General features: G+C 48.2%; 1 protein-coding gene across 1 annotated transcript; it reads left to right on the top strand.

The window, feature by feature from the left end:
* Positions 1–258: 258 nt before the first annotated feature.
* Crtam (cytotoxic and regulatory T cell molecule) lies at positions 259–17,836 on the top strand. Its single transcript, XM_090319313.1, has 11 exons — positions 259–376; positions 2,922–3,068; positions 4,829–4,981; positions 6,910–7,057; positions 8,609–8,763; positions 13,140–13,220; positions 13,598–13,681; positions 15,109–15,255; positions 15,351–15,437; positions 16,640–16,786; positions 17,258–17,836. The coding sequence occupies exons 1-10, from the start codon at positions 259–261 to the stop codon at positions 16,768–16,770; spliced, it is 1,251 nt and encodes a 416-aa protein (XP_090175439.1). The 3' UTR covers positions 16,771–16,786; positions 17,258–17,836.
* The last annotated feature ends 1,199 nt before the right edge of the window (positions 17,837–19,035 follow it).

Below are 19,035 nucleotides of genomic sequence, written 5' to 3'. Positions count from 1 at the left end.
TCTACTGCCTTGGGGTCTGCTTCCTAAGGGGCTAGCAGTTACTGCGCTGCCTCTGCCAGAAGAACAGGTTGGTAGAAGCTTTTGGCTGCTTCTCAGCACCTGGCAGATCCACATCTACCCTCCCATCCGCACAGCCAGGGAAAACCGGTCCGTGTTCGTTGGATAGAAGTGTGAACTGGCACAAGGCAGGTTTGTTTTTCAGGTTTATTTTTTTTCGTAGGTTTGATTTCTTTTTTAATTTGGGGGATTTGGTCATTGATGCTGAAAATTAGCAAGAGGATCGGGTCCTTCGTCTCTGTGGTCTTGGAGAATGAGTCCATGGACACAGAGAATGAAATAAAACAGCAACAATCTGTTGGATTTGTTAAAGGGAAAGGTCAGCAGAGCTCCCGCTGAACAGGAGGACTGTCGGGGAACACCTCTCCCCCGAGAGGGGGAGAGGGGGGTCTCTATGGTACTCTCCAAATTACTGGACAACTCCTGGGCCACTCAAATCTCCAGACCCAATCAGAGGCCCCGCACGGCCTGCGCGAGCTCTCCCCATGTCCTTTAGCCTGTCCGGCTGTGTGCTGGCTCCACCTCACACCGCCCGGGTCTGCTTGGTGGCTCACGTGCAGGTGGTCCTGGGCGGCGGGGATATAGTGTTTACTGCCAGCACCGGGACAGCTCACGGCCACAGCGAAGGACACAGCACCGCCATGGGACCCGGTGCCTTGCCCTGGTTTACCCAGCCAGGCTCTTCTTCTGCCCTCAAAAGGTGATGGAGAACCCCAAAAAGAATCCTCCTGAAAAAGCAGACAACTGCAAATCTTCTCCCCACTTAAGAGACGAGGACATGGATTCTAAGACCCAAGGCCGCAGACTCCCTAGCTGCCCCTGGGCCATGCAGTCCTGTCTACACCACACTTAACAGCTTCTAGAACACATTTGTTAAAGAACCAAATAACCCAATAATAATTTCTATCTTAAGACCCAATGAATCACATCATAAATGTGAGACAGAAGTGACCTGTGTTGGGGGAAAGGCCAGTCCACTTCTTCCCCTGGCCTGCAGAAAGGTCATGATTCTCAACAGAGAGGCCTAGAAGCAAGCCTAATTACCTGTAATTGCAACAGCAACAGCAAAAAACCAGGGTTTCCTCATATGGAAAACCCCCATTTTGCTCTGACCTTAAGTCAGCCCCCTCTAAGCCTTTTCAAATAAATGTCTCCCTTCTCAACTCCCACCTTCTATACGCAACCCCGAGTGATCATGGGAAACAGACATCACAAATGGAAAGTCTGTTCATTCCTTCTTTCACTCACTCACTGACAACCATTTCAAATGAAATGGTGAAATAAAGTGTGTCTCAATTTGCCCAGTTTACAAGAATGGACTAAACCATAAATTGTTTATTTGTATATGTCTTTCTCACCAGTACATATTCTTCTTTAAAAAAAAGGGATGGATATGTGTTTCATATCTGATCATGTCGTAGGGAAATATGTATATACAAGAAGGATGAATAAAAATGGAGGAAGGGTGGATGGACAGATGGGTGGATATGACTAATGGACGATGGATGGATAATTATCATGAATAAATGATTGTACAAATTTCAAAAGTGAAAAGATACTTGAATGACTGAATTTTTCTCTTGATAACTATTAGGAACTATTCCCAGAGTTGGAAATACAAAACCTCCATGAAACTTAGATACTAGAGAAGAAGATAAAAATGGCAGGCACCACATGGGGACATTAGAAACTCTCTCACCTTTCCTCCCCCAGGCCTTGCCCTGAGCGAATTACCCGCACCCCCACTTGTGGTAGAACAATCCTATCACCAACGCACAGATCACACTTCTCAGTGATCAAAAGGACACTTGTGGTCCCCAAAATGTTCCAGCAGGAGGTGTTTGGGAGGCAGCTAAGTAAGAGGGGGCTTCCAGAGCAGAGGGAGGAGTTGCCCCACGTGATAGCACGGAGTAACTGGTCCCCCTTTATAAGAAAGGTGGCTCCTGTGGTTCTTTCAGGGTCTACAGGAAGCTGTCTGGGTCTCCTCCCCTCCACACAGCATGTGGCTGGCAGTCCTCGGCTTGCTGTCTTGGTGTCCCTTACAAGGTAAGTGCTCAGAGTGAATGCTTTTCTTACTCAGCTAAACATACCTGTCAGTCAGTAGCGTTCACAGAGACCTTCTGTGAAGGACAACTGAAGACGGCTCTTCAAACCATGCCCAGACCATGCATCAAAGGGAGGTGATGGCGTTTGTGTCTCCCTCTGGTTTGACTGCTAAAGGGCACAGGAAGAGAATACTGTGTCTCTGTGGAATTATCCTGGCAAAAGGTAGAAGGTCTGCAAGGGATTTTGAGACTCCTTTGCTCTCTACATGTGGTTGTCAGCTAAATAATTTTTTTCTCCTAATAATCAGTTGTTGTATCTTAGAATGAAGAGAGTAACAAGTATGATTGGCTCAAGCAAACATCCAGATCATGATAAAGATCAAATCTCAGAAGTGAAAGTACTTTCAAAATATTAGTGGCCTTTTGTGTTTTTCTTTCTTTCCTTTTTGTATCACCTCCCCGACCACACACACACACACACACACACACACACACACACACACACACACGTGCTGGAACTGGCACTCAGGGCCTGGAATGTTCCCTAGCTTTTCTGCCCAGGGCTAGCACTCTACTACTTGGGCCACAGCTCCACTTCTGACCTTTCAATGGTTAATTCACAGACCTTCCTATCTGGACTGTAAGCCTCAGATCTCAGTCTCCTGCATAGCCATGAACCACTAGGGCCCAGCCAGGGGGTTTTCCGATTTCTACAAGAAATAGGGAATGCATGGTTGAATGACTGAGTGAGGCTGTGTTGAGAGAAAATCCCTGCCACCTCCTCCAGGGCCCAGCGGCCTTCATGCTCTTTCTCCACAGAGGCCCTGCCGACTGACCACGTGGAAACGGTCACTGTGGAGGAAGGCCAGCCACTCACTCTCCAGTGCTCCGCCTTTCCTCAGGAGAATGCCTCCCTCCAGTGGCGCGCCCCCTCAGGGTTCACCATTTTCTTCAATGAACATCCTGGTAAGAGGGAAGAAAGAGAGGGAAAAAGGGAAGGCATCAAGGGAGGAGAGAGAGAGGGGGGAGAGAGAGAGAGAGAGGGAGAGAGAGAGAGAGAGGAGAAAAGAAAAGGAAGGGAGAGGAATGGAGGGAGAGAAGGAAGGAGGGGAATAGGGGAGAGGAATGGGGGAGAAGAGGGGAGGGGAGGGGAGAGGAGAGGAGAGTCCTCACCTTAGGAACTTTCCAGCCCAGCAGTAGTAGATGGACTGTCCGTGTGAGTCACATAAAGAGGGCTCCGCCCACCTACCACCACGAGAGTGGTGAGTCAGACTTGTGAAGCTGACATACGGGGCTGTTTCGGGGAGGGCAGAAGGTCTGAAATGGAAGCCCCAGCAGGAGAGCTGCTAAAGAGGACTCAAAATGCAAAGCCCTTTCCGTGTCCCCACCCCACCTCCACATCGCCTTTGGACTTTCAGTGGCTATGAACCAGCCTAGAGCAAGGTGGGGTGGCTAGCAGGCCGATTTGGGGGGCATGCTTTGTCCTGATGTAGGCAGTGATGTCTCCCACATCCACAGTCACTTAGTTGGCCACTTGAGCCTTTGAAGTCCCATGGCAGAGGTCCTTCGTCTGATATCCATTCTCTCCCCATTGCTCTTCAGAGCAAGTCAGAATTTCCAAGCAGTAAGGAAATGACGAGGTGCATCTGTTCCCTAGGGAAGGGGACAATCCTCACAACCACATGGGAAGGAAGTATCTGATGTCCGAGGTGGAAGCTCGGGTGTCTCCTTCCTTCATGTTCTGGGTGATGGACAAGATTGTTGCAAAGCATCTCCATGATTAAACTACTTTCTAGCTCTAGTTAATATTCCTAATAGTTAAATGCTTAAAAGGCTAAACCAGCAGATTCTATCCTGGTTTACAAAGCAGAGCCCCTAAAATATTGATATGCTTCGCAAACATTATTAAATATTGATAGGTTAGATAGAAGATAACCAATGCCCGATTTCAAACGCCATCAAGCAGTGGGGTGGGGAAGAAACTCTCGTGACTGGCTGGAACTTTGTGGATCTTGCTTTCAGTCTTGTCATTAACTAAAAACCTGGAAGGACTTCCTCATAATCTTTGGGAATCTTCAACTAACAATTTTTAAAAATTAAAAATCGAAACCAGGGACCGGGAGTTTGGCCTAGTGGTTAAAGTGCTTGCCTAGCATGCATGAAGACCCGGGTTCGATTCCTCGGTACCACATACATAGAAAAAAGCCGGAAGTGGTGCTGAGGCTCAAGTGGTAGAGCTCTAGCCTTGAGAAAGTCCAAGGACAGTGCTCAGGCCCTGAGCTCAAGCCCAGGACTGGCAAAAAAAAAAAAAATCGAAACCACTGAACGGACGCATTCGTCCATGCATTCTTGGCACTTATTGTAACAAGATGACCTCATAGGAATCAGAGGCGACAGGAGTTACTCACCGGGCACCTTGCCGAAAGAAAACACAAAGCTAAACTCCTCTTGTAACTTGACAGTGTCTCCAGTGAAGCCGTCTGAGCTTCTTTCAAGGACAGGCAAAGGCCATGTGCTTATTTCACAGATGCCATGAGGCAGATATGGTCTTCCTTAAGCTGCCTCACAAGGAGCCCAGCCGGTGGAGGCTGCATTTGGAAGGCAGCTGGACTGCAGACACGGCATGTGTTTCTTCCAAGTGTGGAGACTCAAAGCGAGGCCCTGGGGTGTGTAGCCTGCACTCGCGACACCTCTCCTCCTCACCATCTGACCTCCCTCTCCTACAGCCTTGAAAAACTCCAGATACCAGCTTCTCCATCGCTCGGCCACGCAGCTCTCCATCCGAGTGCCCCATGCCAGCCTGAAGGATGAGGGCGTGTACGCCTGCTTGCGCTACGGCCACACCGTGAGCACACGGAATGTGAAGGTGCTGGTGCTTGGTAGGTATTCCAGCAAGGTGGCCTTGGGCGGGAGCCCTGCGGTCAGCAGCACCGAGTTCAAAAATGTTACCTATCGTGAGGTGATTTCTGGGGGTTTTCTCTCCCATCTTTTATGGGAAGCAAACAGAACGGAGCATTCTATGTGGCGAGCTCTGATGCCTTGGCAGCAGGTAAGTTTTTCTTCCCAAGAAAATAAGGGAAAAAGTGCGTGCGTGTGTGTGTGTGTGTGTGTGTGTGTGTGTGTGTGTGTGCTAGGGCTGGAATACAGGCCCTAGGCCCTGTCCTTCAGCTTTCTCAACTTGAGGCTGACATTGCCCCGGAGCCACAGCTCTACTTCTGGCTTTTTGGTGTTGAATTGGAGATGAAAGTCTGTGACCGCACACGCTAGGCTAGAGGAACCTCTGACCAGCGCCCACCCACCCTCACCGCCCCCACACTGCCCATGTCCTGTGGGAGGTGAAACAAAGTGGTGTAGGCTCTGAGTAACAGTCTCAGATCAACAGTCTCCTGTCCTCTGGGACTTGTTCCAGTCAGTAACCGGTCAGTCATGTCCAGCTTACATCTTAATGTCTTGTTTTGCTTTTTTTGTGGCAGAATAGATCAATTAAAATGGCTTTTTATTGATCACTAAAAGACATAATTGCATGATTGTTTTTTAATTGCCTGACACTGCAATGCCACTGAAGCCATGAGGGGAAAGTCACCGAGATGAGTGGCTCTGAGAACCAAGGTGACCTTGCCTGGGCCCGTCCCGTCTGTCTGCTTGGTCATTGCCATCCTGTCTTGGCCTGGCTGGCTGTCTCCTGGGCTCTTTGAACATTCCATTGCCTGTCTCTACCACAACACTCAACCCGAGACCTCGTTTGCTTGTTTGTGCCTGTATTGGGGCTTCAACTGAGGGCCTGGGCACTGTCCCTTGGCTTTTTCCATTCAGGATTGGCTCTCTATCACTTGAGACACAGCTCAACATCCAGCTATTTGCTAGTTAATTGGAGATAAAAATCTCAGATTCTCCCACCCAGGCTGGCTTTGAACAGTGATCCTCAAAACTCTGCCTCCCACATAGCTGGGATTACAAGCGTGAGCCACCAGTGCCCCGCAACACATAATCTGTATGTGTGTGTGTGTGTCTGTGTGTTGCTGAAGATTGAACCCAGGGCTTAGGCCACTGAACACAGACCCCACACTAAGCTCCACCCAGAATCCTAATATGATCTTTAGTAGTTCAGGGACTGAGTATAGCACCAGACGACTGGCTCCGAGAAGGGCCTTTGCCTTTTTTATTGTGTTGCCAAAGCAATACAGCTAGTCAATTGTGAAGCTAGTAGAAATGTTTCCAGTATCTTGGAAGCACGTGGCTGGGTGAAGTGTGGTTACAGGCTGTGTGAAGAAAGGGATGGTACAGAAGACATTCTTCCAAGACGAAGGGGGAGAAAGGACCAATGGGCCACTCATACATCTTTGGTATTAGGGAAGGACTTTGTTACTTTGAGGTGAGTCAGACTTAAAAGTCTAGATCTGAGAGTGGCAACTCTTTTACCCACTCCTCCATGCTGAGGACGGCCTGTGTATACCAAGAACACGGGGTTTCCCGATGTTCTCACAACTAGCTGGCAGCAAAAGGGGACTGATAGTCGGGTTTCTCCCTTAATTCTAGCCCTGTACCAATCAGAGTTGCCATATGTGCCACATTCAAAACTGTTGTTGAAGACTGTTCAGGAATTGCAAGGACTGGTCCTACCCCAGTCATAGCCCTTCTGACTTCAGCCAGAGTATCTTTGCAAGTGAATAGAAATCATCGGCATCACAGGATTCTGGCCCACTCATTGGATGATGTCTGTCACAGAGCCTAGGTATGCTGTGCTTTGCTGAGATGTGCAGCCCAGCCCAGATAATAATAATAATAATAATAAATACTTTTCTTCTAGCAACTCCCTTGAAGCCAACCGTGGAAGCATCCGTTACCAGACAGTCAAATGGAGACTCACACCTGGTGCTCAGGTGCTCCACCAAGGCCAGCAAGCCCCCTCCACAGATCACCTGGCTGCTAGGAAACCGCTTGGAAATCTACGGTAGGTCGGGAAAATGGTTCTTGGTTTCTCTTCCTTACAGTGCCAAGGGATTATTTTTTAAGTCTTCTGGTGCCCTCTGGTGACCAAATGCCCAAAGCATCACCAAATGGCATAGGCCTTCTGCAGAGAAATCATCAGACAAACCATCAATATTCTTTCTAATATTGAAAGGATAATTGCAGCTAATGACCGTGGTAACGTTGCTACACCTGGATAGGAGCTTTTTCAGATAAAATTGAAAACACATTTAATGTATGATTGTATACACTGTGTGCGACATTCCAATGAACTTACCAAAAATAGAAAAGATCTTGCTTATCGTGTATTTTATATACCTAGTGTAGTAAATATCCAGACAGCCTCACTTCCCTTAAATATGCTACAAAGATTTATACTAGCCTACAGTTGAGCAAACCCTTATAATGAGATGAGTGTGTGTGTGTGTGTGTGTATGTGTGCACACACATGCTGTTTTATGTAATGGATTGAGCTTTGTACTGCATGTGAAAGACATTTGTATGAATACACTGTCACATCGTTGTAAACTGAGTCATGGCAAGTCAGAGGCTGTAAGGGAACAGGTGAGATTGCCCTTGGATGATGTAGTAATATGTCGCACTCATGTGGACACATTTCAAATGTGGTGGGAAGAAGATTCCGTCTGAGCTTTTGTTTGGAACAACTTACATGTTTGCCTCCATTTCAACGGGCATGCCTTCCATAGCTACTGACTCTTTAAGAACTGCAAGGGGCCATGTAGAGTTGAAAAATGGACGCCAAATGGAGTTGTAGAAAGAAAGATCTATGCCCGACTTCTACCCCAGCTCCAATTCTACTTTAAAAATGAGACTCCTACGCCAAAAGCAGGTGGCTCACACCTGTAAACCTAGCGACTCGGGAGGCCGGGATCTGAGGATCACAGTTTGAAGCCAGCTGAGGCAGGAAAGTCCATAGGCTTTTATCTTCAATTAATCATCAAAAACCCAGAAATGGAGCTGTGGCTCAAGTGGCAAAGCACAGTCTTGAGTGAAAAAGCTAAGACACAGTACCCAGGCTCTGAGTTCAAACCCAATACTAGCACTAAAAATACATAAATAATACGAAAGACTCCTTTAACTTATCCTGAGCAAGCTCCTGGCCTAGGTTATATGGATATTAATATAAGCCCTCATCTTGTGGGTCCACTACAAGCTTTGAATTTTGTCCCAGTAACAAAGGATTTCTTCAACCACTTGCTTCTGTGGCCACATCTAACATAGGAGAGGCCACTGACTGAGGTCAAAGCTCGCTTAGAAAACTATTATCTACCAGGACATCGAAGGCCTGGGTCACTATAGGAGCCAGCTCCCCCCAGTCCTGGGGCTTGAACTCAGGGCCTGAGCACTGTCCCTGAGCTTTCTCAAAGCTAGAGCTCTACCACTTGAGCCACAGCACCACGACCAGTTTTTCTATGTATGTGGTGCCAAGGAATCAAACCTGGGTCTTCATGCATGCTAGGCAAGCACTCTACCACTAGGCCAAACTCCCAGCCCTCTGTGCATTGTTCCATAGGTAGAACCTACCATGAATTTGGCCCAGGAGGGAAGTGTAACACTACCAGCACGCTTCTCATCCACACTGCAGACAAAAGCTCCCAAGTAAGCTGCATCGTCCGACACGAGGGGCTTCGAGGGAGGCAGCTGGTCACACCCTTCCGGTTTGAAGACTGGGGTAAGACTTAGTCATTTTCTCTATGTTTAAGGGACCTTAATCTTGCACTATCAAATAAAATCAAGTGAAGTGGGCAAAGTCCTTCAGGGTGTGATTACCATTAGGCAAGTTTTCCTTCATAGCTCATTCCTGCTATGGTAGAGGCCAGGGGCCAAAAGCAGCCAGTTGGGAGTGAGGCCTAGAAGAATGCCCGCAGCCCGGTGCCAGGCTTTCTTTCAGGTGAAGACTGCCAACCAGCATCACTTGACTGGAAACAGTTCTAGTTTGGAGGATATCAAACCAAGCATACCACCCTCCAGAAAATCATGTTAACTGAAATAAATCTCAACGTGTCAATATTATTTTAAGCCCTTATCCCCCAAAAAATGAACTCATGCAATCACATTAGACATGAATCTTCTTTAGACTTACTTTGTTGTGACTGTTTTGAAGATTCCCCCCAAAGCCCAAGCTAGAATTTAAAAGCTACAAATAACTCTTCAAGTCCAGATGGATCCCTTAAGAAGCTGCGTGAACCATGGGCCTAATAAGTAGAGTTGTGAGAGCTTCATCGTTTCCCAAAGAGTTTCTGGTGTAAAGCAGATGCCCGACTACCAGTGAGTTAGTTATCTTAGCAGAAAGGATGGATGACAGACATTAGCTGCAAGCCTTCCTTTATCAAATGGAATAACCTGTGGGAAGAGACCCCTGAGAAGGGTGAGTGGGCACAGAGACCCTCGCCAGGGCCCTGGCACTGCCTTCCATAGGAGCCTTTCTCAACCAACCAAAAGTAGTTTGTTAAGAAACTGCCATTAGTAGAAGATGCAAGGCCCCAAAGGCTGGTGTGCCTTGTAATGTCTCTCTGCTTGGTGAAGCCCTACCATACCAGGCCTCTGCCTTCACTGGAGGGACAGGAGCGCGGGACACACAGAGGGTGAGAGCAACGAGACAGATGCATACTAAAGACAGACGCCCCCCCCCCCCCCGCCTGTGGCTCAGGCCTGTAACCCTAACTGCTCAGGAGGCTGATATCCATGGATCATGGTTCAAAGCCAGCCTGCGCAAGAAAGTCTTATCTCCAGTTAACCACCAGGAAGCCAGACGTGGCACTGAGGCTCAAAGTGGCAGAATGAGAAAGCTCAGGGACAGCTCCCAAGCCCCGAGTTCAAACTCACACCTGTAATCCCAGCTAGGTAGGAGCGTTTCCTTCATTTGATTTGTCTCCAAAAAAAAAAAAGTGAGAGGGAACCAAGTCCCATTCCATCACCTAGGCTGTCCTTGAACTCTCAATCCTCTCACCTCAGTGCTGGAATTACAGGCCTGCACCACCCTAACCAGCTTAACATTCAGGAAATGGGGTTTTGTTGTTATTGTTTACTTTTCAACAGTGCTGAGAAGTAGCGATGTTGCAAACACCCGCCTCTTTTGTGGCTGTAGATCTCTGTCAGGTCTAGTAGTAAGTTAAGACACCTGTCTGCTCTATCACCACCGCTCGGCTGTGCAGTGTTTATTACCTTTCTTTTAGTGTGCAAAAAATTGTGTTCAATTACCTGCTGTAAATGTTTCATTTTCTGTGGGTGCTATGACACACATTTACAAGTCGAAACCCTGACCCCTCTGTGTCTACACTCTGTGGGGCAACCAGAAGGTAGGGGGCCAAGAGCAGGGGAGGGGCCTGCCACTTGCAGGGAAGAGAAGGGAGGAGCCACGGAATCTGCTGTCATCGCAATTACTCTCAAGTGAGAAATTTCTATGTCCTTTTTACCATCCTGCGGCTGGGATTTTTACAAAATGGAGCAACAGTTCTCAAATCTCCCAATTTTAGCACACACACACCACTTAACATGGATTGTGTGCTCATGAGCCCCATTCTGACCCAAGCGAGATGAGTCTCGGGGTGGCTGGCATCCGTGCAGGCAGAGGAACCTACGGTCTACACACAACTGCTTAGCAGCTGGTTGGGAAGATAAATGGAAGTATGTGCAAAAGCTAGTTTTAAATATATGTAATTAGTTTAAATGCATATAACTGGTTTGTACATAAACGTGTAATTATCTGAGTCCTATGAACGAGGTGTTAGAAGACCATCTAGCGATGAGGATTTTTGCAGGTGCTCTCAATATTCCCCCATTCTGCCCTTCTATGTGATTTACTTTTGAGGTTTTCCCCTTTTTCCGTTACCACCAGCCCTTCCTCTTTCTTCATCTTTCTCTGGCCATTCTGTGGTCACCAGCCTTTACATTTTCAAAAATAATATCTGGGGTTTCCCTCACCCCGTTTAGATTTTGGTACTTGAGATCAGACCCAGGACAGAGCACTGGCTAAGCACACCCTTCGCCCTGATCTCCACCCCGCTGCATTCAGCCCCACAGGCTGCAGAGAGGGCTCCTCCACCCAGGGTTTCACTTTTTGGGGTTTCAGCAAGAAGAAAGGCAACTATAGTACAGACACAGAGACAAAGATCTGGAGACTGTTATGTTCCAGCCATTTTGGGGACCCTGAAGCATAGTCACCAGCACTCCATGAACCGAGCTAGGAGTCAGTGTGACAGCAGTGTGACAGGGCTGATAGAGAACAGCCCTGACCCTCAGGGGCTGGGCTTTTAAAGAGACCACCACCCACAATGGAAGGCGCTGTGTGACGTCGCCTTACGATGCCCACAGGTGCTCGTAACCACCCGCAGGTGCTCGTAACCACTCCCAGGTCAGGTGGTCAGGCAGGTTAAGCAGTTTTACAGAACAGTTTGGCAGCTAAGCCTGCCAGGTTATTACAGAAGACCACATTCACACAACGTTTTTGTTGTTGTTGCTTTGTTTTTTGTTTTTTGTTCCCAGTCATGGGCCTTGAGCTCAGGGCCTGAGCACTGTCCTTGGGCTTTCTCAAGGCTAGAGTTCTACCATTTGAGCCACAACACCACTTCTGGCTTTTCTATGTATGTGGTCCCAAGGAATCGAACCCTGATCTTTGTGCATTCTAGGCAAGCACTCTCCCACTAGACCAACCTCCCAGCCCACTTTTACTTTTTTTTTTCTTTGGCCAGTCCTTGAACTCATGGCCTGGGCACTATCCCTGGGTACCTTTTGCTCGAGGCTAGCACTCTACCACTTACTTGAGCCATAGCTCCCCTTCTGGCTTTTTCCGTGACTAGTTGGCGATGAGTCTGACAGGCGTTGCTGCCTGGGCTGGCATCAGACCACGATCCTCAGTGAAATAACCTGTCAGACTTAGCAAATTGCATTTGTTTTTGTAAAAATGCTTAACCTGCTCCACCACCTGCGTGTGGCTCCATCCTTGTGGTTATTGACTGTGGACATCGTCAGGTGACATCATTCAGTGACAGCCGCCTGCGTGTAGTTAGGATCACCTGCGTGTGGCGTTTACCTCTAAAAGCTCAGCCCACTGAAGGCTGAGAGCAGCCGCTGTGCTGCTATGAAAATGGCTCCTAGCTTGGCCCTCTGAGTGTTGATGACTCTTGCTGGGGGGCGGGGCAGTTTCAAGTCTCCCCAGTGTCTGGGATAGTCCACTCAGATCTCAGCCTCCTGAACAGCCAGGGTTACCTGCATGAGCCGCTGGAACCCAGGTAACTTTGACTTTTATATTGTTAAAATTTTACCAGCACCTCTTCCTGTTCTTCCCTGACTGTGCCTAATGTATACATGTAACTTTAGCCTGCAGAGCCCTGCACATGCGCACTCATGAACGGTGAGGGGCTGCGACACACAGCATGCACCTCGAGCCCATCCAAGGAGAACCATGTGAGCCTCTGCCAACGTCTGCCAGCCTCCCTCCTTGCCTCAGGGCTCTTGCACACAATTCAGACATAGTCTCTTGTACTTTTCAAAATCCGCCTGCTCAATGAGTAAACTAGGCTTTATTTCATTAGTTAAGCAAAACCTTGAATTAAAGGGGGTGTGGCAAGTACAGCTGCCCCTGTCCCCTGCCGTGACATGTGACACACGGTAAGCACCGTGCTGAGTGACCCAGCGTGCATTATGCCAAACATGACGTGAATCACCTCATTCATGCTCACCAAAGCAAACCCAGAGAAGACAGTGCCATGCGCACCTCCATCTCACAGAGTTAAAACTGGAGGTCAGGTGAGTTGGGCCTCTGATCCAACTCACTCAGACTCAGCCCAGCCTGAGGCTGGCTCTACAGCCACCTGATGGACAGACAGGGAGGCAGGTATGCAGATCCATGGGTGGACAGGCAGGGTGGATGGATCCGGAAAGGGGCAGCCTGCTGAGCCTGTACGGCAGACCAGCTGGCAGATGGTGGCCAGCGGGACGCAGATTCCAGATCCAGCAGGAGCTTCCTGCACAGCCTTTGTGTGCACAGCCACACGCACCTGCCTTCTGCCCCTCCCCATGGCAGGATTCTGTCTTCCCCTGTCCCAGGTGCTGATGGAGAGACAGCAGCAGACGACCTGGAGGCCAACCCCCTCTCCTCGCGTGCACCCCATCTCACCACGGATACCGGTCAGTGCCCTGCTTTCCACTCCCAGGACCAAGCCTGCTTGGTACTAGGGCTTGAACTTGGGGCCTGGGCATTGTCCCTTAGCTTTTCCCACTCAAGACTGGGACTCTACCACTTGAGACGCAGCTCCACTTCGGGCTTTTGGGATGGGTTTGGAGATTAGTCTTTCAGACTTTACTGTCCCGGCTGGCTTCAAACCATGATCCTCAGATCTCAGCCTCCTCACACGCATGAGCCTCAGGCATCTCAGACTGAACTCCTAAGAGCCCCACCTCACAGCACCACCGGCTGGCAACTGTCTGGCCACCAGAGTTTGGGGTGTGACCAGTGGTGACCCATGAGTCACCTGCATGTGACATCTCATTTCCTTTCACTTTAGTTTCTGTGATGGAAAATTCCACTACGCCACAGCCTGCTCAGGAAAAGGAAGAGCAACACACCCAGGCTTCCAGCGTGATGGCTGGTGAGTGTCACCTGCTGAAATTAAATCAAACACTTGACATGATAGCTTCTTAGTCCATAAAAACCAATGGCCTTTCTCAGCCCTGGTTTGTCTTGGTCTTTCTGTGTTTTCTGGCGTGACTGGTTAATTGCCCCTTGTCCCTTCTTGGCTTTCTTTCCCCCCCTGCTCCCCTTGACTTACTTTGCCCGGCCCTGTTATTTTTCTGTAACCACTGCTTCTCTATATCCATTAGCTAATTACACGTCCTCCCCTGGCTTTTTAAATGAGAATGTACTTCAGATTTCACTGCCTTATCCCCCTCCCTCCCTCCTTCCCTCCCCTCTTCCTTCCTTTTTTTCTCCCTCCCTCCTTCCCTCTTTCTCTTTCACCCTCCTTTTCCTTCCCTCCCTCCCCTTCTCTATTTCACTCTTTCTCTATTTCTTTTGTCCCTACATGGTTCCAGCCGCCATTCCAGAATGCCTTGAGGGTCCCAGGACATTCTTGTGAGCATAAGAACATCCTCATTCCACTTTCTACTTCTCACTAGCAGACTGTTCTGCCACCTGTCCAACCTAACACTGCTCAAAACAAGAGCTCCTTCCCCCACAAAGCTCCCACAAAGCATCGCAGAACCACAGGTCTCTGGACTGTCTTCATCCACACACACATGTGCTGAAAGCGCCTGGAGCCACGGAGTTCTGGTTCCTCTCTCTCAAGCCCCTTTGTCAGTGCTGTTGCTCCCCTGCTGCGGACAGACGCCCGCCCCCTCCCGTGTGGATACTGTGGTTCTAGAATTTGACATCCTGTCTCTTGCTTCTGTTTGCCTTTATTAGTGTTTCTTTCCACATGGAGAAAACTACTCCCTCAGCTTGTTTCCTCAGCTGGTGTTCTGCTACTTGAGTCTTGCCTTCTGCCTGCATTTGACTGGTCACTTTGGAGATGGGATCTCACACACTTTTCTGCCTGAGCTGGCTTTGATCCACAGTACCCAGCAAAAAATAGGTTTAAGCTCATGTGGTCTATCCTCAAATGCCTTCACATTAGTATTGAACCAAGTCGAGACCACTGATTTTTCATTTTATGTGGGTATTTTCCAAACTCCTTGACCATTTATTTTACTACTATAACTAAACTTTGCAAAAAAAAAAAAAAGCATGGCTAACTTGGATGTCCTGACTATAATTTAATACTCATAATTCAATATACTTTTATGTATTCTCTAGCAATGAAAAAATAACTGCTTTCCTGTCTGTCATTAGAAAAATAGCCTTTTCAAGTTTTTCTGCCAAGATCTTTCATTCACTTGTTTCTGTGTCTATCTCATTTCCAGAGAAGGAGCTCTGAGGAGCAGCCTCCTGCCCTCTTTAGCTAGCTGGGAGAGCTAGGATGTGTGCTGCATATACTCTCAAGAATGGCAACCTCCTGAAATCCCCTCGTTCTCCTTACAGAGGCAGACACACCGCTTGCAGGGGTGATACGGAGGAAAAGCGGGATCCTGCTCCTTAGCCTTGTGTCTCTGCTCATCTTCATCCTCTTTGTCATCGTCCAGCTCTTCATTCTGAAGCTGCGGAAAGCCCACGTGGTCTGGAAGAGGGGTGAGTGGGGAGCCAAGGTATTTCAACCCAGCTTCATGTACATACATGACATTTGTGGCACCAGAGATGACTGGTTGCACTTGCTTTTCTTGCAGAAAATGAAATTTCAGAGCACACCCTAGAAAGTTACAGATCCAGGTCCCACAATGAAGAAACATCTTCTCAAGAGAAAAATGACCAACGTAAGTCCATCTGCAGACCTGTGGTCGGAGATATTTTGGTTTACTGAGCACAGTATTTCTTCCAGCAATGAATCATTAGATTTTTTTTACTGTATCCCAAGATCCTAAGGCCATGGGACTTGGCACAAAAAAAAAAGGATAAATTTGTATGAAGTAAATGAATGTGAAGCTTTTCACTCAAGTAGAAATATTTCAGGTCTTTTGAGTTGCTTCACGGTTATTTTTCAAGCACACATGTGCTGGTACTGGGATTTGAACTCAGGGCCTGGAAGCTATCACTGAGTTTTTCCACTCAAGACTGGCGCTCTACCGGTTTAGCGACAGCTTCACTTCTGGCTTTTTGCTGGTTAATTAGGGATAAGAGCCTTCCAGATTTTCCTGCTCAGGCTGCCTTTGAACATTGGTCCTCAGATCTCAGCTACCAGGGTGAGCTGCTCTCCCAGTGTGTGTGTGATTCGCATTCAGGAGGCAGAAAAGTCTCTAAGTAGAAATGTTTTCTTTTCTCCCATTTTATGTCAATATTCTCGATGCTTGGAGTAACTTAGCTGCTTGATTCCACTGGTTTCCCTGTCGTCAGGCACCTGGGCTGGTGGCTGTAACCCTAGCTGCCCTGGAATCTGGGATCTAGAGGGGCTTGTGTGAGTTCAGACCAGAAAGACAACTCAATGAAGTTCCATCTGCAATGAACCAGAAAAAAGCCAGAACAGAGACACCAGCCAAGCAAGCAAGGCCAGCTGATGCAAGGTCCAATACAGATGAGATAGATATGTAGATAGATACTCTCTCCAGCTGTTTCTAGCCTTTGAAAGTCTCTTCATTGTCTTTTTGAGTGGTCTGTCCATAAACCCTATGACATTTTTGTGCTTTTTCTGGGGTTTAAACTCAGGGCCTTGCACTTGCTAGGCAAGGGTTCTACCACTTGAGCCATCGTTATTTTGTGGCATTTAATTTTGCTGAAGGCAATGTGGCGTTTTCTGCAGAACTGTCTCCCAATTTTCAGATTCGTTTGCATGCTGCTTATGTAACCGAGATTGTTTTAGCCTCAGGTGTAAGGACACAGACTGTTCATACAAGTGGAGGACTTTCAGACTCCATGTTCCGAGAGGGGCCTGCCAGCACCATGACCAGTGAAGGGGTGGGGACGGGGCACGCGTGTCGGTGGTGTTTAGAGCCCTCCACACTTGGTGCTGTTTGCTTTTCAGTGTCCTGGCCCCGGGGCTGCCTGGGCCACCTCTCCCGGTGGTGCTCCAAAGCCAAGACGGATGGGAAGGGGACCGCACGGCTCCTGCGCCTGGAGGGGAAGCCGGCCCGGGGACCAGCCAGCGTGGTGTAGCCACCTGCTTGTGGAGGTAGGCCTGCGGGCGACACCGGGGCCAAGGCAGCATCCTGGAGACCAGAGCATACACAGAAAGCTCATAGGAAAATGGGAGGGGGGAGGAAGAGAAGGAAACAGAGAGAGAGAGAGAGGGAGAGAGAGAGATCACATCCCTGGCAGTCCTGAGCATGCAGCCTAAGCCAAGCCTGAGTGACCAGCTGTCTTCATCTCCCAGACAGCAGAGGGTCTTAGATAAGTGGCTGGAGTGGAACTAAAGAAAAAACAAAGGGCTGGGAGTGTGGCCTAGTAGTAGAGTGCTTGTCTAGCTAGCATGCATGAAGACCTGGGTTCCATTCCCTGGTACCACATACATAGTGCCAGAAGTGGTACTGAGGCTCCAGTGGTAGAGCTCTAGCCTTGAGAAAGCCCAAGGACAGTGCTCAGGCCCTGGGTTCAAATCCCAGGACTGGCAAAAATGTATTTTTTTCCCTTCTGGTCATGAAAGAAGTTTGGGGTGAAAAGGAGTTTCCAGACAGATCCTACGAAATGACTACCAAGTTGGACTCTGAGAAAGCAATGCAGGTACTGGTGGCGCCTGTTGTAAAGCCAGCTACTAAGGAATTGGAGACTTGGAAGATGGAGATTTGAACCTGGCCTGGGCAGAAAAGTTTGTGTTTCATCTTCAGCCAACCAACAAAATGCTGCTGGGAGTTTCATCTTTAACCAACCAGCAAAATCCACCACACTGGAGGTGTGGTCAAATAACATCTGATTGAGAGAGGCTCTGAGTTCTAATCCCAGGGTCAGCACACAAAAAAAGGTGATGCCCAGTGTTGGTGTGGAACCAAATGAATACCCCACAATGAAGGATGGAGAGGAAGGCCCTGGCCCACAGTCTACACAGGACTGAGATCGAGGGAGGCCACTGTCGCCGTGTCTGAGGTGTCCTTTCAAAAGCACAAGGGTTATGGGAGAACGTTTTTATACCAGCTATTTATTCCATGACAAAAATATGTACACAAGACTAACTGGTGAATGGTTTCTTGAGTTCTTAAATAAAAAAAAAAACAATAAAAATCTGTATTTCTAGAGTGTCACCCCAGTTGTGCTTCAGGTTTTGTGCATGTGAAAGTGACTTGGGATGCATCTTGATTTTCTTCTATCAGTTTCCTTATTTACAGCAAGCTTTCATTGTTTGGATCTGAACAAACTAATTCTCAAATAGCATATGTATCCATTTTTGTCAGCAGACATTAGCTGTACACATGTCCACATGTGTCCATGTGTGTCTCAATCACCTTCCCTTCCCCCATCCTCCTCATCCCACCCCCCTCCTTAAAACCATTTCCACAGGTTTCACACATGTAAATAAACCATATTCATCATTTACCCTCCTCCTCCTCCTCCTCTTCCTCCTCCTCCTCCTCTTCTTTTTTTGCCAGTCAGGACTCAGGGCCTGAGCACTGTCCTTGGGTTTTCCTGAAGGTTACTGCTGTACCACTTGAGCACCACCACTGGCTTTTTCTGGGTATGTGGCACTGAGGGATAGAACCTGGGTCTTCGTGTTTGTTAGGCAAGCACTCTACCACTAGACCACGCTCCAGGCCCCTTACCCTCTTCTTTATCCCAACCCCCTCCCCTGGAGTTTGTCCCCCCCACCGCCTCACACGACAAAATTGATTTCACTTGCCTGTCTTGTTTTTCAATGTATATGCATACTAGTTACACCAAGGATTGCACTATGGTATTTCAGACATAGATATTTTCTCAGACTAATTCTATTGCTTTCTCTTCCCTTCTGCCGGCCCTCCTAATCTACTGACCACGGGCTTTGAGGTTCCTTACGCATCTTATGCATTTGAACTGCATTCCAAAACTGTTCACTCTCCATATTTGCTCGTCCCTCACTGCAGTCATGTGAGCGTTGTGGCCTGTAGTGGTGTTTGCTCACACACATACACACATGAATAAGTGCATGCATACACACTTGCACATACACACTGTCCTTCCCCTAAAATGTTAAAACTGCAATTGAAATTACAAAATAAATGGGCTTTAAAAAAAAGTTTCACATGTACTCAGAAAGACATGCCATAGAAGAACATAAAACTGTGCACACACAGAGAAACTGCAACTGATAACCGGTGCCACCACTTTGCCCCATCAAGAGAGCTGAGTGGTTGCCAGTGGGATGGCACAGAACGTGGACAGAGCAGGCGGTCCTCGGTGATCTTGCTAAGCTGCTGCATGTCCCACAACTACGTCCCTGAGACCAGAATCCCT

This window comes from Megascapheus bottae, chromosome 27 (assembly GCF_031878675.1).
Source record: "Megascapheus bottae isolate mThoBot1 chromosome 27, mThoBot2.hap1, whole genome shotgun sequence".
In the NCBI taxonomy this organism is placed as follows: Eukaryota; Metazoa; Chordata; class Mammalia; order Rodentia; family Geomyidae; genus Megascapheus; species Megascapheus bottae.
The sequence above is the reverse complement of the archived record's forward strand: the minus strand, read 5'-3'. Positions and strand labels throughout refer to the sequence as shown.